The sequence below is a fragment of the Danaus plexippus genome, assembly GCF_018135715.1.
Source record: "Danaus plexippus chromosome 29 unlocalized genomic scaffold, MEX_DaPlex mxdp_37, whole genome shotgun sequence".
Taxonomy (NCBI): Eukaryota; Metazoa; Arthropoda; class Insecta; order Lepidoptera; family Nymphalidae; genus Danaus; species Danaus plexippus.
The window spans coordinates 1,485,595-1,510,151 of NW_026869858.1; the positions used below are offsets into that span (position 1 = coordinate 1,485,595).

The 24,557-nt window shown below is 33.8% G+C and overlaps 1 protein-coding gene across 3 annotated transcripts in view; it reads left to right on the forward strand.

Moving 5' to 3' along the window:
- Positions 1–24,557, forward strand: part of LOC116776870 (RNA-binding protein Musashi homolog 1-like) — a 50,728-nt gene that overhangs the window by 17,883 nt on the left and 8,288 nt on the right. The window contains exons 1-3 of one of the 3 annotated variants that reach the window (XM_032670150.2): positions 16,798–17,027; positions 23,922–24,064; positions 24,353–24,549. In XM_032670150.2, coding sequence (XP_032526041.1) covers positions 24,046–24,064; positions 24,353–24,549 — 216 coding nt within the window. In that variant the 5' untranslated portion in view covers positions 16,798–17,027; positions 23,922–24,045. Of the gene's footprint in view, positions 1–16,797; positions 17,028–23,921; positions 24,065–24,352; positions 24,550–24,557 lie in introns of those variants that run through there. The other 2 variants (XM_032670147.2, XM_032670148.2) reach the window with 2 other exon arrangements.

Consider the following 24,557-nt stretch of genomic DNA (forward strand, 5'->3'; position numbering starts at 1 on the left):
AAAAATATATATACAAATTAATATTATTATAATATATGAGGATAGACTTATATGACCCACATACAAGAGAAAAACTGTCAGTTGTGGAAAATCTCAGACATGCTCTGACCTATTTTGTTAGGACTATCACTGGCAGATAGCTGATGTCATATAGGATAACTTGGGCTACTATCATTGTAATAATCTTTTATAGAAAGAAGTCATAAAAAAGAATGAATATGCAGGAAGTTGCAGAAACTGCTATTAGTACTACATAATATATGCAGATTAATGACTACTAAATGTATAATAATTTTACCCTTAAATAATTTGTTTGAGTGTAACAGATACACCAAAGTCTGAATTACTAATACATAGTTAAAAAAATTTAGATAATTTGAATATAGAACCCAGTTCAGAAAAATGTTTCTTCAAACAGTTGATATTGAAATCTGATAAATTGCTTTATTGATTATATCTATTCAACCAAAAAGGTCGCATACAAATAAATTTTAAAGTTCCAATTTTGTTTAATAAAAATGGATACATCAATTTGTCCATGAAAAAATATATAGTCATTATTTTTCCTGATATTTAGTTTCCATTACACCAAAATGTCTTCATGAAAGCATTTCAAAAAATATAAAGACAATAAGACTGGTCTTGTGGATGTTGCTTGTAAATAATGTTTACGCGACTCAAATACTAAATGTAGCATTATTCTTAATATTTGTATCATCACAACATTGTATTAAAACAAAAATTTAAATAACAACATACAAAACAATATTCTCTTTTTATTATAAATATATCTAGTTCCACGTAATACCCAAAATGACTTCTCATTTATATCTTTAAAAAAAGGTAGGTACACGTTTGTTTTCAAATAGACCTAATAATTTACGTTTATAATATCCTTTGATTGATATAAAGTAGACAGCGTGCAAGGCTGAGTGATGCGACTAGTGTAATATAATTACGTAACCCACGACAGATCGTTATTTACGTTGACGGACGGACGGATTTAGTACTTACATCAGTATATACGAATCAGATATACGAAATACTTTTAAAGAAAAACATAAATACAATTTGATATGCTCAAATTCTAAACGTCACTGTCACTTCCGTTCCCGCCAATATGTCAACATGTTCGCTGTAGTCTATACAGATTATATATATAATATAATATAAACAGAGTTAATAAAACGGAAGTTTATTTTTGTAAATGATGTTATATTATGCAACAATCGCTTCATGCACAGATGTAGGTATATGTGAGATCGAAATAAATATATGTTAGTTAGTATATTGTGCAATGCCTACATTTCCTAAACACATGCCTTAATAACGGCTCTAAACACGACAGCGGCACCTGTGGCTTACAAATGATTGAACAAACGGCCGCTCATATATTAAATAACTATATACTAGCAAGAGTACAGGTGACAGTGTTGCCAACATTTAATTTAAAATTTTAACGGCAGCAATTAACGTTACAGTTTTTGGATATTTTACGTCTTTATAAAATCAGTAAATATATAAACGTTTGTTGTCACTTATTATTTTGTCTCGATTATTTTAAATAAATAATACCTGTGTGATATTTGACAAATATTTAGATCCCATTAAGGTATTCCTATGTGACATATATCCTCAACCTCCTTGGTGACAGCGGTTCGCGCTTGACCGTCTGTGCGATCCATCAGGCCGGTGATTAATTAGTAGCAGACGGTCAACTATTAAATTATTATTATAACGCAGCTGCGCCGCCATCATTTTATGACTTATCAATTATGAGATAGATTCAATTTTTATCGACGCCATTTATTTATAAAATTCAGACCGAGCCAAACGGATTTATATACGAGTGTTCGCAGCACTTACAAAACGGCGGATATATGACAATGGTCTTCTGCGAGGAATGCGTTTCCATTGTCATTTGGGCGTTCTAATACAATAAGATGTTACAGTCATAACTCATACAACTGGATGAATTTAACGCCGTAAATTGAATGTAGTACGAACCGATACCATGGAATCCCATTGTCCCCCGCACCCGGACCAATTAATCGTGCATTGTCTTACCTAAGTTTGTGATTTATAGTTCAATTATTTGGCGAATTTAATCTACACATAAAAAGGTACTCTTTGTAAAGGAACTTCTTTCAGACATGTCAAAGAATTTAATATTTTTTTTAATATATATTTACAAATGAAAATAACTAAGTGTTGAGGCTGTACTTTATGTAGTTTCATTAAACGCGAAATATTTTAACTGCTTAATAAACGTGAACTAAAATTTTTAGAGTCTGTTAGAGTTAATTCAATAGTTGTAATAAAAGTAGTCCTCACCTGGCATTAGAATTCGCCCTTATTAAACTCACAGTTCAAATTCATTATGTTGGAGCGTGTATTACAATGGCCGACGTTTGCAATCAAAGCAATTGTATTAAAGTATTTATAATACGCTCTGTATTGTTTGAAAACCAATCATTTTCTCGATATTAATAATTTGGATATTTTATTTATGATTATGTGTCGTAGATAATAAATTATTGAGTTCTGAAAGCGTACTTATGTCAGTTGTCATTTCGATGTCATTCCGTGAAGCATTTTTGGAGACAGCGATTATAATACGAGAATTTTGAAAATAAATACAATTAATTATTTAACATCCGAGACACTTTAACGTATTTGATATTTCATTATCATCTTTAAGTTTTAATAATATTATGGCAAAGATAAGTGCCAAGTGACATCAGTCAGATTTCACCAAAAACATTATTCTTCGTCAAAAAATTGTATTATGTTCGACAAATATTAGAGAAAGAATAATAACACACACACATGAGTTCCTCTGCTAACCTCATGTACACAAGGGGCCTGGGATCCCCTTTGACACCCTAAAAAGGCTCGAAATGTGTCACACTAAATTTTATCACGCGTGGGCGTATCGGAGGCAATTTCTTTTGATTCCTATTTACGAGTCTTAATTACTTAGTGCAAGTAACAAACAGGGCCGGGAATCGAACGCGCCACACGACTTGGCTAGACGCCAGCCGTCGGAGGCGCTGTAAATTACGACAAAACTTAAGCCTCGAATCCATAATAACTTAAATAGTTTGTCTAATGACGCTACAGTTAAGTAAAATTAAATTTTTTATAACAACGAGGTTCGATATACTACTTAATTTTAATTATTAATTCTCTGGTCACAGGTTATATTTGACAGGTACATTTTCAGGTGACGTTTATATTTTTTTAATTGGTTCGCAGCAAAGCAATAACGTTTAGGTTCAGTCGAGACTGTTAAATTTTGTTTCGTTCAAAAGTCAATCCCGGATCGCGTCTCCTCCATTCTACATCACACTGGCAGAATATACTGTCCACGTTTTGCAAGGATGAAGGTCACAATATAAAAAAAATAACGTATAATAAATGAGACATTATTATACAAGAACAATTTAATTTATTCATTTGTAAGCTACTGATAAGTTAGTAATCAATTTTTTTTCTACTCATAAAGTAGTAATATTATAGGTCCGATTAACGTACAAACTGTACGTTCTTAGTATTTACCCTTTTTTGATCTATGGCATCATTCGCACTGGTATCGTGGAATATTTTGCCAAAGTCAACGATTTTTTTTCACTTATTCTTCAAATTTCTTCGAAGTCAAGCTTTAATAATAAGAAATTTTAAAAACGATGTTATCTTCCTTAAAACTGATACATAATTTAAGTATCACACTGTCACCTTACCGTAAGTTTGATTCCTGACACTACAGTCGGAGCGTGTCTAACTTTCTAGCTTTTCATTGACATACCTTCGTAGATTATAGCGTTAATATGTTATTCAATGAGAAACTGCAGACGTTGCGTAAGTCGTGTAACGACGCGAACTTGTGCTAAAATAAATTGAATCCTATAAAAAATTACAACACACTATAATATGTGAAATAATTCGTCACATGTAAATTCAAACAAGATTATATTATACATATATATATACATATATATGTATAATATAATAATAATATAATATATATATATATATAAATACCTGTTGCTGGTTTGGTTCATTTATAAATGCAAAGTTTGTAACAACTACTTAATGGATTTTGATAAAACCTTTCTATAACGTAGTTTTGACATCAGATTCAGACGTGCGCTGCAATTCATACCGGAATTCAGTCAAGTTCCCGCGGTGTCACGGCATAATAGTTGGATTGTATGTAGTCACGTGACACAGACAATAGATGGCGCTGACGGTTGGATACCACATCGATTATTTTAACATTATACATTCGTCTCTGTATATATACATACATATATTTAATTCTAATGTTGTATGTTTGTGCGTCAGAAGCACACCTTCAGTGCGCTTATTAATGTTTTTACATAGAGTCACATAATATATATCAGTTCTCAAATCTAATTCCTAACAAGTACTAAATCTATTAGACACCTCCACGACCATAACTTGCGCTGCTCATTGTAATTACAAGTCTTATTGGAACATATATCCAGTCAACAAAGAGTTGGGAGATTCATCTCGGGGTTGGCAACAATAGCGTCACCTCATTTGAATTCCCGGGACGCGAAAGAAATTAAATTCTGTCTCTTTACATCGAATTGCATCTCTCCATGGATATTCTGAGTCGTCTTTTACGTTCGTGTGCAAACTTTATTATATTAAAGAAAGCTTGTAATATATTTGAATGGAAATAAATGCGAGGAAATTCATATAAATGTTTTACATTAAATTTATGTTGACATGATGATTTAAAATTAAATTTAATTAAATTGTAAAATTCATCGACACGAGCGTTTTTGATGAGGTCGATAAGACACGATGGATCAATTGGTAAAACAACTAGAAGGGTGTGTTCCGGAGTACGTAGAGTCGAAACCTCTTGTTAAATCTCCGTTCTGTATTTTCTATTTTAATTTTTATAACAACATATATATACATACATATATATATATATTAAACTATGTAATCCCGACGCCTGACATCAGACATGATCACATCACGTCTTCCGTGATCACGGTTGCTGCAAAGTAACCGAAACGTCGGGTATATGAAGTTTTTAAAATAATAAAATACGCGTAGTAATCCGAAAAATATTAGTTTCATTTAAATAAATTATCGCGAAAGTCCTATCTCTTACTACCCGAAATTTAGTTTGAAGAAGAAACGCCTAGAAAAAAAGGCTGTTTTACAGATTGTTACCTAAACCTTCGTCTTTGCTATTGCAAAAACCTAGGGGCTAAACAAATAATTTTATTCCGACTTAAGTGACTGTAATAATCAAAAAAACAGCTGTGAAAATTTCAATAAAAAAGGTAAAAGTTTAAAAAAGTCAGTTAATTAAGTACTTATTTTACACCAATTAAAAGTTGTTGAATTTTATATATATTAGAGTCCAAATTTGTAAATATAAATCTTTAAGATTACATAGTTTCTTATCTACGGTCGTTACACGAATATTATTAAATCCTAAACAAACTAATTAATGATAATATCTTAACGCGTCTCCATCTTGATGTATGTCTGTCCGTCTGACGACATCTCCTCACCTGTTCCGACTCTATTTGTAACACACATATATATAAATTAAGCCGAACCATCCGCATGTAATGCCAACGTGCAATATATGACGTCATTGCATATCCGCCATATTTAAGAAGATCTATTCTAATGTTTGTGTGTCTGCGTATTCCGTCTCACCATCAAAACTGACGGTTCGCGGTTATAAGGAGATATATATATATATGTCGAACACACACACGGATCTTAATTGATAACTATAGATATTATATGGGAAACCACAGGAAAAACCGCAATAGAAATATCATAGTAGCGAGTTTATTAGCAATCATCACACGAACGGACAGACACACAGAAATAAAACCTAAAAAATATAAAAATGCACAATTATTTTGCTTTAAATCTCAGCGTGTTCGAGTGTTATCAATTCCATTTGAATGAATGCGAACATCAGCTGCAAACGAACGCATAACTAGAAACATCCACTGGCTTTGCCCGAAATATATTTGGCAACTATACCAATATTGATAGCCTTACAAATGAACCATCTGTATATAATTAATATTTCTATTGACATTATATTTGTTTTCAATATATATATACATTAAAATCCTTATAAAACTATCAATTGTTTTATCCACATATTAACTTAAGTCTCAGTTAAGAAAATATTTGAAAAGCCTCTTGTTATCCACATGCTAACTATATATTAATAGTTACAAAGGCGTAATTTTCAATATAGTATTTTATTTGCCATTAAATGTAGAACAGTTGGTCAATTTACCTATTTGTACTTAATTCAGAGGGAGTTAGGAAAAGTTATATATATACATATATAGGCGACCTACAAACGTCGTGGAAGCCTTACACCAGAAGCCCCTCATCATCACCTCCGCGTCACAATGACTTTAATACTTCTGGGAAGCGTTCATCCAATTAGTTGCCACTTATTGGTTTTATCCAAAATTTTTCGACCATAAACTACTTAAATTATTCTGATTATATTATACAATTAATTACATTTATAAATAAACTAGCTGTTGCCCGCGGCTCCACCCACGTGCGGCTCGCTTTTCGCATAACCATATATATATCAAACTTTAAATAATGACATACAGAATAGAGATGATAAATGATAGACAACCACAACCAACAAACGACAATGAACTTTCAAACCGCATGTTAGTGATTACACAACGGAGAATCTTAACACCGCGATCTAGGTTGATGACGTATTTTATCAACGCCATCTATCGAGCACAGTGTTCAACACTTCAACCGCGCCCGCGCGCACTGCGTTCTTTGTTATTTTTGTTACCTCTCATAAGTTCAAATATTAAGATTAACATATATTACAAAATATTTTTTTAGTAACTAATAAAACTAATTAACTATTCACTAATATATAATATATAACTAATCAATATTAATTTGTAGTGTTTAAAAGTTTTGAAGCAGTGTGTGAAGTAAATTTTCAATTGACCATAACTTCTTTTTTCCTTAACCGATTTTGACGAAACAAAGTTTTGACAATGCTCCTAATTACATGTAATCCGACTGTGAAAAACGTGTTCAAATCCGTTGAGTAGTTTTGAAGTTATAACGTACCAGATAGACAGACAGACAAAAATTGCAGAAATAGTTTTTTTTGGTTTCTATGACCCTTCTTTAATTGCCTCCTATCAGTTTTTTGGATAAATATTTAATGTACAGACATTCAAAATTTACTGTCTTATTATTTGTATAGAAAACCAATTAAATTTTTTTCATTCAAAATTCATAAATGTGTATAATTTTTTTATAAATCAGTTAATTTTTAGGAATTTTATTTTTCCGGCTACCCGCTACAGTGTGGAAATGTTTCTCGTGAAGATATAATATATGTAGATGTGTCTTTTAAATGATTTATTTAAATTTAAAAAAAAACATATATATATATAATTTAATATTTTTCATGTATGTAATTCGTCTATCAGTTCATGTTTTTGATATTGTCTGTATTTTTAGCACAAGTTTGAATTACACTACACACGGAACGTTTCACGTTTTGCATTCAATGATATGTTTATACTATATGCGATTTACGAATGAATTACTGTTAACGTTCGTATGTGAGTCAGAATGCAAACGTATAGTAAGCATTGAAACATTAGTTACGGTCTGTATTGTTAGTCTTTTGTATGAGCAATTTGTTCTTTTTCCTATCTCACCACTCACCACCAGGTGGTAGCCTGATCGTAAACAAAAGCCCCTAAAAGATGAGCCCGGAAGCGCTGTTTAATCTTAAAGCCGTTCAAGTGACTTTGCATTTTATCTCGAATCAAGACCACTTCAGTTGTATCAAAAACGATACAGGATTTCCGTCTTTATTGTCTTAAATATAAACACTGGTTTGCTACGAAATAATTTACGCACTAAACCAGGATGCACGAGGACCCTCGTGAATGTTAAAATATAATAGAAAATGCTGAGGCGATCGAATTTTTAACTTGAGAGCTTTTTTGTGTAAAACGCACACAAACAGACAAGTTAAAGTTAACAGGTCTGTGTTGTTCCCATATAACAATTATATAATCAATAAGGAAGCATCTAAGCAAGCGAAACCGGGGACATAACCTAGTGACAACATGTGGCCTGAAACATGTTCATAGACCCCAGGAACCTATCGTTAAGATGAGCCATAACTCGCAGCAGATGTCGAGACACGCCAGGACACAGCCGTGCCAAGGATACCGTCGATGTACTTTATATCAAACTTAATTCCTCATTATATTTATATCCATTTTTAAAATTTATATCTTCGAAGCTTCTTACGTCTTCAGCACTTATCACCACGTCAGCTATCCGCTGATGGAGGTTCCGTCAAAATCGAGCCCGCTGTTTCAGAGATTACTTGGAACAAACGGATGGATGAAAATTTTATATACTGAACGTTTTATATTAATAAAAAGGCAATTTTATTTGAGTCCACGGCTAAAAAGACAACTCAACCTCGCTACAGGAGACCTAGATTTTAAAACGAGTGATAAAAAATAAAACTGTCATCTACACAGACATGTCTGGAGCTTCAGACAGATTTGTTTTTGAAACGTATGAAGTGTGTTAAATACGTATAGTAACTAACCGACAGCGCCATCTATCGTCTGCGTCACGGGACTATACACATAACACAACTGTTACGTGACCCCGCTGGAACTATACGTCATGCCGGGATAGGTTCCAGCCTATACGTTATTCTGATAAGTCGGCTATATTATTGTGAAGTTTCATCAAAATCCGTCCAGTAGTTTTCACGTTAAAAAGTAACAAACAGACAAACACCCATCCTCGCAAATCTTCTCGATTTTATAATTTTATAAACATTCCTCACGAATATGTAATGAAAGAAAAATCGACAGAATCTAAGCTATACATCGATTCCTGACTTTGCTTTATATATATCTGAAACTAATTGTAGCAAAACATATACATAAGACGTTTTATGCAGAGATTCTGATGATATTATATGTAGGCTTGTAAAGATGTACGTATTTTTGTTAATGTTTAACATATAAACTATATAATGTCGTGGTGGCCTGGAGGCTAAAGGACCGCCTCTCACACGTGAGGGCGCGGGTTCGAAACCTGGCAAGTACCAATGTGATTTTTCATAGTCATATGTACTTTCTAACAGTGTTTAGACGCCACTGACGGACGGTGAAGGAAAACATCGTGAGGAAACCTGGACTTATAACTTCTAATTATAAGATTGAAATCGCCGACCTGTCTTGAGCAAGCGTGGTGATTAATGCTCAAACCTTCTCCATGTGAGAAGAGGCTTATGCTCAGCAGTGGGCTTCCGATAGGCTGATGATGATGATGATGATGATGTAAACTACTAAACGAATTGGATAAAAAGTTACTGTATTCTTATTTGTAGCTCACAAGTCAGAAGGACTTTGACTACGACTTATCCTGGAGTTAGTTGTCGTTTCTGCAGGATCAAGGCTTAACAGTTGTAGTGTGTATGAGGTCACGTGACTCCCTATAGCCGTCATCACCGATTGGCTAATATATGTATTGTTCCAGATTGTTGTTGTTCTCTCAGAACCCAATTTGTTAGTCCACGCGAATGAAGTCGCGGGCAACAGCTTGTGTATGTACAGTTTCGAAGCCAAACGGCAGAGTCCTATTACTAAACTATATATAACGTGTTAAAAAAAAATTTCTTAAAGATATTTAAAACTCAGTAAGGAGAATGATTCTGTTCATATATTCATACATTCTGCAAAAACATAACAATTTCTCTATGTAGCTATCGAGTAATGATTAGATGTAAAGTTTAGTACAAGCTCGCATTTAACTACACACGGAGCGTTTGACGTTTTACATTCAATGTACGCTAATGTGGTAACTATTCGAGTTGGGGTAAGCACGTTACTTACTGCTTAAAAAGAAGAATCTACGTCCGTACGATTCGATATTAATGGTTTTATAAAAAAATCTCTCTCTCCCTCCCTACACATATAACTGCTCGCTGCACGCGTCCTTGTGTCTGGTGTCCGATGTCACCATTGTGTTAGTGTCAAGTGTCCTGTATCGTATGTATTCTATTCTATTCTTGTAACGTTGTAGCGTCATTTAAACAAATAATTTAGTTTGAAATATTAAAACTAAATGTCTTCGCTTCCAACGTTTTAAAGTTTCGTCCTTATCCGTATATTGTGATGTGCTCACAAGAACAAATCACGCATATGAGTTTTTCAACCATATGCAACACGAAAAAGACTTGTTTCTTAAAATACATCTAAGTATATATCAATTTTCAACCTAAGCCGTTTGTAACTTGATGGTTGTAATGTGTAAATCGTACGAGCACGTGACCCTTGACCTGGTGGCCAATGGCTCGTGTCCCATCAATATCTTCCGCTCCCCTTCATCAGGGAACGTTTCTCTCCAGCAACCCACGTCAAACGCATTTGTCAAATAGATTTCTTAATGTTACGCTCACATATAATTCAAGTCATAAAAAAGTTATATGAACCAACTATTAAATATAAAAATTTATATAATATGATTTACTTTAAAAAAATATGATTAATGATTCCCTTTTCTTCAAGTTCTCGTTTGAAAAAACATATCATTATGTTGTACTACAATACTTATTAGATTTTACTTTAATATAAAATATATTTAAATAGTATTTCTTATAAAAGTTACACATACTAAGCCTTACGTAACGTAAATTAGTTGTCACTTATGTTTCTCTTATCCGTTTACGTACTACAAGTTTGCATCGCAACTGAAACGTCGCAAATGATAGTACCAACGTCAGCGTACGAATGAAATACAGAAAACTGTCTGTCTTTAGTTAAACTCGTACTAAGTTTACTTAATAATAATTCAAATTGCATATGACACAACTTCCAAACAAATATCTTTAGGAACTATCAGCGAACACGCAAACAATCATTCCAATATATATAACGAGTAAGTTATTACAGTGAGTTAAACTCCACAGTTAACTCCTTACGGTACTCGGATAGAGTATTGTTCGGTTAAACGTACCAGCGTTTAACTTAAAGATTTAACCATAACTTGTGTGACAGATACTGCACCGTCAAGAGAGTTTTAATACGACCTATTTAACGAAGTCCGTATTTAAAATAGACGAAGATGTATAAAAGTTAAGAAATTAAATCTTACCAGTGTTTAAAATTGATTTGGTCTGAGTTTCTGGACTTTATATTGATAGAGAGAGATAATTTCATCAAAATTGTTGATTAATTTGTTGTTAGTAATCGTTGGAATGAAATACACAGGAATGTTCGTCAAAAAAAATATATATACATACAAAAAACAACATAAACGAAAATACGTTTAATGTCTTGCAATTTTAAAGTCACAATAAGTTTTAAATAAATACTATTTGTCTGATAAAAAAATAAAACAATCTAAACGTCTGTCTGTAAGTAACATGACTGCTTTTTAATATATATGAATAAAAAACAAAGGCACAGCTTTTATGCTATATTTTGAGATTTCCTTTATATGAAAAAAAAAATGATCTCGTCTGTCAGTTATCACGGCTGCTGCAAAGTAACCTAACGTGGGGAGTTTAAAATAATAAAAATACCCGTAGTAATCTGTAAACATTAGTTTCATTTAAATACTCGCGAAATTCTCGGATGTCATTATTTGCTCGGTACGTTTAATACGAGGCGAGTAAGGGTTTCTAACTAGTCTGTTTAATGACGAGTATACTTATATCCGGATCGCGTGTTATTAAGTTTAAGTCATAACCGGCTCGGTACAGCGGCGACGTCCGCACCTGCCGTGATACGAACGAATTTTTGACAGTTGCTTTAATAGTTAATGTCCTGAACATGAACGACTGAAGACCAAAAAAAAGTTCTAGAAACGATCCCTGTGATCGGAATAGAAAGCAGGTATAATATGTATCTTGCGCGGAGATTCGTTAACGAAAACGTGTGAACTGTCCGTGTTTAGGTTAACGTTGCGAACGCGTTCTCAGATTACGTAGGTTTAACATATCATAGCATTAAGATAAATTTATCAGAAAAATCTTTATAGTATATATATTTATTTAATTAATAAAATTATGGAAACCAACTCTCAAAGTTAATTTTTTATATAGTAAAATAAATATGATGCAAAATTGTTTTATGTCGCGAGACTTAAAATGAAATTTGATGAAAGCGCCATCTGTTGAGACACGCGAGGAACCCCTAATTGTTCTATGATGCGTTCGTTAAAAAATTAATTTACGTCGTTTTAATAAAATTATGTAAAATAAGAATTATAGTTATAGAAATATATTCTTTTTAAATGTCAGAATAAAACCTGAATAATCCTAATAAAAAAATATATGATGGTGCCGAGTCTGATATAGTATACAACGAAAACAAAGTATTTAGTAAACGATTTATAATACTCGGAAGATTTTTTTTTTTATTGTATTAGAAAACTGTCAAAATAATAACAACACAGATTATAAACATACATATATTTTTATATTGCAATACATTCAGCCAAACATTTTTAAAACCACTTGTACTACAAACAAAAGAAAACTGTATTTTATGAACAACTCAGAAGAGAGAACACAAAAAGACAATTTATTACGTCCTTCGTTATGAATCAAATTTATTTCTTAGATAAGTAAACAAATCCTGCGGCGCCGACGAGTCTCGTGTGGTATTGATTGTGGGGAGCCCTTATGAGGCGGAGTGGCGCCAAACGTGCTGACAACAGTGGTTTAGGCTGCGTACATGATGGGTGACCGGCTACGTCGCTACGATTAGCTACGGCTGATGCTTTATGTACAAATATTCGTCCAGTTTTATCCGCGTTATCATGAAACATTTACTATTTTCGCTCGGTATACGATACTTACCTTGTATATCAAAATGTGACCTGTTACTAAAACACAGGTATTTATTTCGTATCCCCAAACAGAATCCCTTGTGAAAGCTTCAATATGCAGTAAAGATCGCGGGGTTCGCCGAGTATTTATGGTAATAAGGCCGTGTACAACCATCTAATACTTCAATATCGGAAAATTAGATTCGTTGTTTATTTTTAGTACGTTCAAGTGGGATTATTGGTTTAACAACAGCTCTCAGCGTTCACTCACACAGGTAACAACATTACGCCACTAACTCAATAAATATTTAACAAATTATGATGTCTTAAAATCGGCAATGAGAAAATGTGTTATTTGCGCCATAAAGATAAACGACAGATGACATTACGGACAGTGCTGCCATAACAATAAAATATTTATATTTCATTGTCACTATAAATTAATGAATTATGTATAAACATATAAAAACTCATAATAGAAGTATTTACATATATTTTAATGATTACTTCACGTTTTCTTTCCCTGTTATTTGTCGCCATTTTGATCTGAGAGTCGAGGCCGTTCTATTTCTCGTTCTTAACCATGAAAGCCATATAGTACGTAGGACGATAACCTCTTTTGTTTGATACGCGCCCTAACAGTGGATTGGTGTTTCGTTTATGGCAGAGACGTTTTTGTTACAACTCTGTAAATGTAAGGATTACACGCCGCGGCATGTGTTTACCAATCTAATAACACAGATATTTTTATAAAAGTATTTTTTCTTTTCTTTTATAGTGTTCATTATTAAGACAAACTTCTTAATAGTTTTAGATGTCTATTTCGGTAGATATTAAAACTATTGTTATTTCAGCTGCACAAATAAATAGAACTCTTGTTATCATTTATTTATTTATTAAAATATTTCCAAAATCCAAGTGTTAATAATTTTACCAGTTAAGACTTTAGAGATGAAAATAATGGCAGCTCTTCCGACGGGAAACACAATTACGACATATCTCCGCGAGTGGAGGCAAACCTCGTCGATAAAAGCTCTCTAATACCAAATATTAAACGTGGTTGTAAAATTGGAAGCAGATTGCCAAAACCCGTGATCGATAGAGAACAAAAATATAAAATAGTGTTTGACTTAACTCAGCCAATATTTTTGTTGATGATTTATGATAAGACTCATGCTATACAAATAATGATTTTAATTTCTAATGATTATTGACTTTAACTTAGTCTTACTTTATTGTTTTTTAGTATCGTTAAATAAATCTAAATAATAATGTTGCCAGCCATACTACCAACACAACGATTCTTCTCACCGGTTATTTGTATGGTCTGCTTGGCAAACACTATTTCAGTCCGAGTTTTATTTGCTTAAGGCTAAGACGCCTTCCAATATAAAATGACAAATTTATTTGCATCGAAGTAACTAATTGAATTAAATTATAGTTTGAATGTCGTTATGTTTATATCTTTAAATTGTTTTAAATTAATTATATTTTAAAATTTTATATATTAAAAAATGTATAAAAATTTTACACTTTGTTGAACAGTGTATTGTACGGAATTATTTGATTGAGAAGTGCTGCCAATACTCAAAATCATTTTCGTATATATCACACTTATTTAAATTATAAAGAAACAATTTTATGAAATTCAAATTTCGTAACTAAATAGAAAATTTATATTGGTTTTTACATCCCTACTTATATTTCTATTTTGTTACATCCCTACTTATATTTCTATATTAATAAAACTGTAATGAGATATTTGTTTAATTTGAATTTATATTTTTTTAGAATGTCAACATTATAAGACAATTTCGGAAACGTCACTGAGCGCAAATTCAATAAGGTTCAATTGTCACGTTTTAACAAAACAAGAGAGTATTTTACTCAAAAAAGCATCCCTGGACGATTTCATAAATTATTGTTAAGACTTTGATAAAAAATTCGCTTATTTTTCAAAATAATCAGCGTAACTGATATAAAATATGTCAAACTCGGTACCGTAAGCCTAGATTATAAAGTCCTCGACCTCTGTTCTGTGACTAAATCAGTTCTCGTCTTCATTTAAACTCAATAGTAAATACGTCTGTTCTATCATAAAGAAGAAGCGCGTGGTCGCATAATGAGAGGCTAACATGCCGCGTGTTTGACTGTCACGAACACGCGCACCGGACTTTATTGGACCGTCTTGTTTGATTTCATGAATGAATTAGTCGGTGGCCGGAACAAACTGTGCTTGCATATAGATATACAGACGCGTTCACTGTGTAATGTGTTTAACACCCATGTTTAAGTGAAATCGACATGCGTATTTTCTTAATCAAAAGAAATAATTTAATAATGAAAATAAACTATATTAATCAAACGGCGCGCAACGTCCTTAAGGATTCACGATATGTGGCCCAGTAAATAATGTACACTGCACACAGTACTCAAGACTACGAATAAAAACGTTGATACTGGCCAAATATTCCTCGAATCCAGTGCGAGTGAAGCCTTAGCTTAAAGAAAAAATAGTGTATACTTTGCCTTAATATGAATTCTCATATTTATACATAATTTTTATTATACTTGTAACATAATAACGCCTATTAATGTTTATAAATGTACAGAGGGTACATGAAATAAAGTACCCTGTAAACGAATTGCCCGAGGTTGTGCTGGATGATCTCAAAAAAAGCTGAATCCATTTTAATGAGACCTTGACTCGCAGAAACATAATGTAATGAGTGACGCGAGCTGCCTTTACTTTTTGATTCATTTTTATCAATACATACTATAAGAAACTAACTGTTCTTCGCTCACGTAGTCCGTCACAGCCAGTGTATAATATCTCTCAGGCTGCGATGTAATTTATACAAATTTCTCGTAAATTTTGTATCACTCTTTAATATTTATCGTCCTAGTGGCAGGTGGTGGTGATGGTAGACCCTAATGACGGTACAACGAACACTAATACATATTAATTTCGGTTTATAACATGGTAACGATAATAATATACGTAATTTAAATAAAATACATCGAAAATATAGTACATTTAATTCAATTATCGCGTTATATAAAATTAATATTACCTACGTATCATTTTATTTTTCATATCAACTACAATTTTTTGAGTCGAGTTATTTTATTTTCTAGATATATATTTCTATTAAACAATATCAAAGTAGCAGATGATGTCTGAAAAGAATCTTACGGTGACATCAAAAACTGTTATAAACCGAATTATCGCAATGTCGACTCTATGTGGACGCAATAAGAGCTAAAATGTCTCGCGTATTGGATCCATTGTCTGTTTAATCTATTGTAGGTCTGGATCTCATTGTTGAGCTTTATGTAGAGTTGCGCTGCCGGCCGACCTGCCAGTCGGAATATTTTAGTTCAGAGCTCCCACTGTTCTGTATTTGAGTGTAATCGATTCTGAATTATATTTAGGTTTCTGTATCACAAACAACGCGATAACTGATCCACTCTATATTGTCTATGACGCGGTGATACTGTCGATATTTTAATTACGTACAAACGTCAGAAAATATACAAAATGGCGGCTTGCATTTTATAATTTGAAATGTGTTAAAATTACGTACAGACTCAATGCGAAACCTCAAATTAAAATTTTACAGTCGAATATTTTCGCTGTTTTCTAATTAGAAGCTTTCCATCGAATTAATTGCGACACCAAAGAAACGTGATTGTATTTGTATTTCCTTTAAATTGATTTTCATAATTTTCCAAGGAATTTTTACGTTAATTTTTTTTTTTTTTAGATTCATCAATTTTTATTTATTGTAATTTAAGTAATAAGATATTCAATTAACGGAAGCTAATTCATACAATACAGTAAAATCTAAAATTATTTTATTATTAAATACCGGTAAAGACAAAAATTATTATTATGTAACCTAAAACCGCAAATAGTCCCATAGCGCAACCTATTGGTGAGGTGCAGTATTAAGTTGCTTAAGACTTGAAACTTTGCTTCCGTCTGCTCGAAAGTAGATGGCGCTGTACTAAACATATTCATGTCTTGTTTCAGGTACATACACTAGATTTTTTTATATTAAGTTAGTAAGTATGGAGGAAAAATAATTGTTACGGGAAATCTGGGACGTTCGCTACCATAGGAGGTAAGTATTTTTTAAATGTAACAAAATAATATAGCAACTACACCGTTAACTAGTATTAAATTACGAGCGCTTTTCAGCTAAAAGAAACTAAAGTGAGTTAAAAGCCCGAGTTAAATGTAGATTTAAAATAAAATGTAGGGCCTCAGTCATAATTATTAGTAAATACCATAAATAAGAGCCGTCTAAATACATCCTGCAAAAAGCTTTGCTACAAAGCCGTACTTGAAAGATTTTCTCGTACGGGAACAGAAAAACAGCGAAACTAAGTACGACGTATAAAAACTACTCCCTGAGAACTTCAGCGTTTACAAAGCAAAATAAACTTCGCCAACTCCGCAAACCGCCTTCCGTTTTAAATAAAACATGCTATTTGGCAATTTAGGTTAGCTTTGCGAACGTTCAGCACAAAGTCTAGGTATTGATAGGAGACGCCTTAAGTTTACACAAAGATCCATTCTTCCTACAACTTGAGTCGTATTCATGCTTCTCTAGATCACGACTTTAATTTCCATCGCAAAAGGTCAAATGTCAGCTTTGAAATAGGTTAGTTTGTTGCTTGCGACGTCCGTATTAAAAATGTTTTCTGTTAAAAAATAGGAATATTGTCTCTGATTAACTCGTTTCAAATATATAAATAGAAGATAAAATGATATGCGGTGGAATTATTTTAAATGTATACTGTATGAAAAATACAATTCAATCGTAATATTGTAAACAATAGACAAAATCCATAGACTATATAGAGTATTTTAACAGACCTAGAACGTAAATGTACCAGTGTCGCGACATTAAAGACAATAGTGGGCGCGTGGTTGTCAATTTTAACGGAGTCGGGTTCACTCGACCACGGCTCGCTTACAGTCATAATTAATTATAAAACAATGGCTATTGTACTTAAAACTCAAAATGATATAACAAACTTATCATCTCGATAATATTATTATTCAATACAAAAAGCTTTTTAATGTCGATATTTTTATAACTTATAGTCTTAATTTCTAATAAATTTGAAATTCCTCCTAAAATAAGTGATTTAATTGACTTCGTTAAGGAGTCAAACGAGAGTCTCTTTTATTGCCGTCGCCGTAGCTAATTACCGATTCGTTGTTCTATAAATACTATTATATTTGCATTACGTTTAATTTATTATTAATTAACGTCAAATAAGACGTCTAATATAAACAACCCACGCGGCTCCTGGCGCTGTGCTGGCTGGTTAAATAATTATGTTCATTATATTTTTATATTAACAGTTGCTTAAATTTATGTGCAAACTTTAATATCAGTACGTAAATATGAAACATGTAATTCTGTTATGTTTTCGTGAAATTAAAATCACATTCCTATATTCAGTGTATTGATTACTGTTTATGTAACATAAACAAATTCGGAACTCATTAAAAACCTTAAATAATACCGATATTTATATTGATTGAAAATTCAAGTCTCAATTCACATTATCAGCTCGATATAATAGACTATCTGTGAAGACGTCAAAGCCAAATTTGCTATAAAATAATATGATGAAGAGGCACTTCAAACATTACATTCGGTCCGTTAAGCCGGCCATCAAACGCAGGAGCCAGTATGATATATTCCGTAAGCTGTCCCCGAAGCTATTAAACGCAGGCGTGGAGGCAAAAACTCCTGTCTTTGTTGCTGACGGGGGCGTCGTGATTAATTGATTTGGGCGTACTATTAAATAGTATTCGCGTGATAATATTAATTTATCGATTGGAAAAATTATCGTTTAACATTATCGATATATTAGATATTCCTTTATGTTTTATGAAAATAATTTCGTGTAGGTTTAATAAATATTATATTTGTTCTGGCTTCCGGAAGCGGCTAGTCAATGGTTCTCAAACTAATTGTATTAATGGTTTTTTATAACGTTACGAATTCTGGTAACGTAATTGTGTACATAATTGATAATGGCGTTTTCATTACTTTCAAAATGCAATAACTTCCAAACCATAGATAAATAGAAATATCGAGAAAGCGAAGATCATTCATTGAATTGTAATGTCCTCGGCAATCAATGTAAAGACCCTCGTAAAAAATAGCCATTAGTGGAAAATGAGGGATATCGCTGATCGTTTGTATTTTTTTCAATGAAAATCAGAGTTGACGTCAGAATAGCGACCCACTGAATGTTATAGCTTCCACCAATTCCAGATTATGACATTCTGGAAAAGTCAACGAAGTTTTAGACTAACTATCTATGTGCTTACTTAAGATACTTCAACACAGGTAATTGTAATTCAGGTTCAATGGTAGAATATAAATGTCATTATGCTTAACATTCATTGCTTGAATTTCAGCTTCGCGTATTATATTTTTCAGACAATAACTTCAGTGTATACATTTGCAACTAGAAGATAACCGGATTTTTTCTCGCTTCGATCGTAAAAAAAGCTCTCGGTGGAGGTTGAGTGAAGCGATGTCAGCGTTTCGATACTGAACCGCTTTTTTCGTCATGGGTTCCGTTTCCCGGCCCTAAAATTGAAAGTTGTGGTCCGAACAAATTTTGTTTTTTGATAAAAGCAACCCCAGATAACTGGACTCTCGAAAAAAACCTCGATTCGATCGTACATTCGGTTGCCGAGATCATCTCCGTGGATGAATGACCTGAGTCGCCAGTAACGCGTTCCGCTCGATAAGTGTATGACTTGCGGTCCCAGCCCTACAGAGGATAGATTCTTAATACCTCTGAAGCATGTAGAGGCGTAACTGCGACGGACTAATGAACTTTCCCCGCGGACTAAAAAGCGCAAGTAGACGACAAAAAACTATTCACTGTGATGAAACTAAAACGCTAACTCACGGTTAAGATTCGCCCACTATAAATCACTGTCCTTATATATATATATTACTACTTTATCACATTTTAACAATTTGTAGTTACGAGAAAAGTCTTTGATAACTTTGTTACCAAACGGCTGATAAATGATATAGGAATGTGCGAATATATCAGAATGTGTAGAAGGGAGCTCTGGAATCGATCGTCGGAAAGTTTGTGATACAAATACGAGCGGGGCGTGTTGGAACAAAATTTGATGAGGACATTAACCTACTTATATGTACCAACGGAAAAAAAATATTAAAAGGTTTACAACTTCTATGAAATCTGGACAAATAAACCACTGACAGACATACTTTTATATACATATATATATATATATATCCAAATGTACATTACTCGTAGTACACAGTCACTTACAATCCAAAGACGAAGTTTCAGTGTTCTACCCTAAACTTCTAAATCTCTGAAGAGCCGAGGGTACGAGGTTATTACTCTTAATAGAAATGAAATATTAAATAAATGAAGCGCTCTTTTGTATCCTTTTAAAAGGCAATGCTTATATGTTTATATCATTTAGATATGTGTCAAATATTCACACATGTATTGATAAATAATATTGGACAAATCTCCAGAAATTAATTTTTTATCTATTTTTTTTTTAACTCTAGAATCTGTTTATTTTGTATCTGGAATACTTATCAACGTATTTCATCTGTCTGTCATCTACGTAAATATATTTGTCTTTAAACATTATTATTTTTTTATTTTTTATAATAAATTCATTTATCGTAACGACATTTTCGTAAGCAACGGAAATCCATATCTACAGGAGACAAAACATACAAAAATCTTTCATTATCATTATTTATTAATAAAAAGAAACAATACTTTGGACTTAAAATATACTTGACTACAAGTTTTGACATGTTCTCGATGGCTACGTGGAGTCTACGTCGTTATATCGTTCATAAACATAGTGGGAAGAGATACATCAACTTAGTGTCTTATATTTACAACAAGACGGAATGTGGGTTACCCATCATATATACATTACGACTACCTACTGTTTACCTTATCTGAAAGTATTATGCGATGTTTGGTGTCTTACTCTCCATGTTACAAAGTTAGAGGTGGTTAAAGCAAACCATGAATTGGGGGTCTTAAATTTATTCGAACCAAATAAAATGGCCGTGCCGCCGACGGATGCAGCCAAAGATGGCGCGCGCATGCGCCGTGCCTCGCTCGATACATGCACCCGTCGTGAGCCTTCAACATCACTATATGGAGATCCCATCGGACTAAACATTAAATACATCGTGCGTTAACACTGACACTGTAGCACTGGCACCGAAACACACGCCTCACTATGAGACAGGCTCAGCATCCCGGCGCTCCCTCGGAAACAACTTACCACCTGGAAACAGAGACACAGCACGGGGTTTAAGAATAGTACAGTTAGAGGCTCGTCCGGCTCCGTCCGTAGAGGTAGCAACGCCTCGACCGGCTTGTCCCGACGCAGCAGTAGCCAGCACGTACTGCTGTGACAGGACAATATGGACGAGGCGCGCGAGGCGGCGGCGGCGGGCGTCGGGCAGCGTGTGAGCCAGCGCGTGAGGCAGCGTGGCCGGCCGCCGCACCCCGGGGCTCGCGCACGCGCGCCCTCACCCTCACACACCCCGCACCCCCGCGCCCCCGCCCGCCGACACACACCCTAGCACACCCTCAATGAACGCAACCCTCGATCGACTATCGATTTTCCACAAGAAAAAAAACTTTAATTCATTATATTTTTCGATTGCCTCCACCGCTAATCAAACTATTCTCATCTGGTGCATCGACTCGTCTCCATTTAGACTTCAGACGTTTCACCGCCGGCGAATACGAATTAGGTTATAGGTCAGTGACCCCGTCGATTCTCCCCGCACGGAAATATGCGAGCGTTGTCATGAGTTTTCGTCGAGTGGAGTTGAGCGTATTCCATTTCAAGTGAAGAGTAATTCACACTACACTCCGACTGTAAAAGCTACTGATTCCCTCCGCAGACCACTCCGCATTTGTAACAATGCTTATTTTCCATACCGAATAAAAAATATAAAACTAGTCTAGAATTCTTTTATTACACGTATCACGTTAAATAGATCGCTTAAACAGTTAGACATGGACAAAAACTAGGAAGTGCGGAACAATAGTTGTGGCACATTGAACTTCGTACACTTTCCTGTTCTAAACAAAGGTCGTTCAAAAATAAGTTTAACTTTGAACTAATCAATTCTTAACCACACAAATAATAGGAACACTAGATACTGTAGAATATATCCGAACACTTTAAGAATATAAAGCAAAAAATTGTCGTTCGAGATCTCGCTGTAACAAAAGGCCATTGATTTCATGTCTAACCGATTTCAATGGTCGGGTTTAGTCAATTTGTGACGAAATTAAGAAATTCACTTTCTCTTTGCTGTAATACTTTTTATATTCAACAATGACAGACTAAAATAATCTGTTTTATTAGTTTGCATTACTTTCAGACAGATAATTCGTAACTTTGAAGTGTTATTGTAGATCATATAAATCGTAAGTTCAACCAAAAAAAGTCATGGAAATTTTAAACGCATTGATATCAATAAAATTTAAAATTATAAAAATGTATTATCTCGATACCCTTTTAGTGCGATTATTGTTATTTTAATGTGTCATAATATAATCGTTATGTAAATAATAACAGTCGAAAAACGTTACAATTGAATATCCAAGAGGTTCCGGGCCCGCATTACTTTCGGAAAAGATAAATTGCCAGCACTGATTTATAGTAGGGAAAGGAATTCCCAAAGAAAAGTTCTTTCACTGTCGGGGCATCTATCAAACGAGTTTGTGAAGGCAGATTAGCGAGGATTCTTATATATATCGCGTAAACCCGGGCACCGGGATCAGGTGCTGTAATTATTATGATTAATAAATAAACATAACTAATTTCGCAATTCAAAACGCTTTTTTAGATCGTAATTATGAAAAATTATCGTAATCCTTAGCCCAATATGATTAAATACTTGAGATTTTTGTACGTAAATTTAACAGGAAATAACTGAGTTCGTACTTTGAGTCCATAGTTAGAACAGACCGTCCTCCCCGTTGGCGGTGAGAGAGCGTCAAAGAAATTCTATGAGTAAGACAGGGAGAGATACGTTTAAAATGAAGGGGCAAATATGTTCAATGTGAGAACATCTCTAGACAAGGACAGAACTAGAAATAAAATGTATATAGAGAGGGACAGCAACAGCCCTATCCGTTCAGATAAAATGACTTTCTGTAAGAGGGTAATTTTTGTGAGCAGCTGGACCAAACCGGAATAAGTTTATTTTCAATAATATAATGACGCTGCCCGCAGCCTCTTTTTCCATTTCACGGACTTTTGAACTAAACATTTTCCCTTTGTAAAATTGCTTAAGTAATAGAACCACGAGATAAAAGTAAGAATTCATTGCCGTAGATAATTTAACTTTTTTTTTTGGAAAACACGACGATCATACTACATCGATGCTATGAGTATCTTATATCAACAATTTATAATTAAATTAGAACATTGATTCAATCTATACAAAAAGTTTTTTATTGTAACAAATTTAATTATGTATATAAAATTAAAATAAAGAACAATTCATACTATTTTGTCGCAAAAATAAGAAATAAAAATAATTTAAATAAAAATTGGCGAACGTACCCATTTACCTTCTATTACTATTGTAATTACCTGTCAAGTCATCAACGACAATACAAGCCATGGAGAATTTGAAATTGTCTTTTTAAACTGTGTATCATAAACAATAATATAATTGTCATTTATAAATTAACGACAAATTTTTAAATAACCTCCCGAGATGATAGCCGTTTTCGATATGTAATTATAATTAATTGTTTATTTTTATAGTGTACAATATTTATATAAGTGAATTGCTACTGGCGGGTTATAAAAAATGCGATCGTCTTTTATTTTTAAGAAAGCGATACGAATTGCCGTCATTCAGCCATGCCGCTCGCTGTTGTCGGGTTGTGATTGTTGAGTTTTGTGTTAAAATGATGGTATATTCCAGCGGCGCGCTGGGCGGGCTGGAGGTGGTGGAGGGCGGTCTGGTAGGTGGCGAGCTGGCGGCTCACGTGCTGAGCGCGCAGGCCGCCGCCCACGCCGCGGCCACTGCGGCCGCGCAACAACAACAGATGGCAGTGCAGCAAATCAGTTAGTATTCTACATTTCAGTCATAAATTTCATAAACACATCAAGTAATATTCAAATTTAATGAAACTAGAGTGTCAAAGTTTCTGTTAATAACTTAAATTCTGACAACTTCATTCAAGTTCTTACAAATGCACTAAGAATAGAAGCAGTCCAATTAAATTCATCTTATAAAATGTTTTGATCCCATACTGTTTAAGATATTGTAGTATTCTATATAAGTTTGATTGTTTTAAAACTTTTTATATGTAAATTGTTAACAAGTACTAAAGTATACATGTACAAACTTAGTGTGTCCGTCAGAGAACTCACCATCTTCTGGTCGTTCCACTCCTGTGACGACCGCCACTGGGAACACTTCACCGTCACCCAGCAAGCTGTTTGTGGGCGGCCTCAGCTGGCAGACGAGCTCGGAGAAGCTGAGAGAGTATTTTGCCATGTTTGGAGCCGTAACCGACGTTTTGATTATGAAGGACCCCGTGACACAGGTAAATAG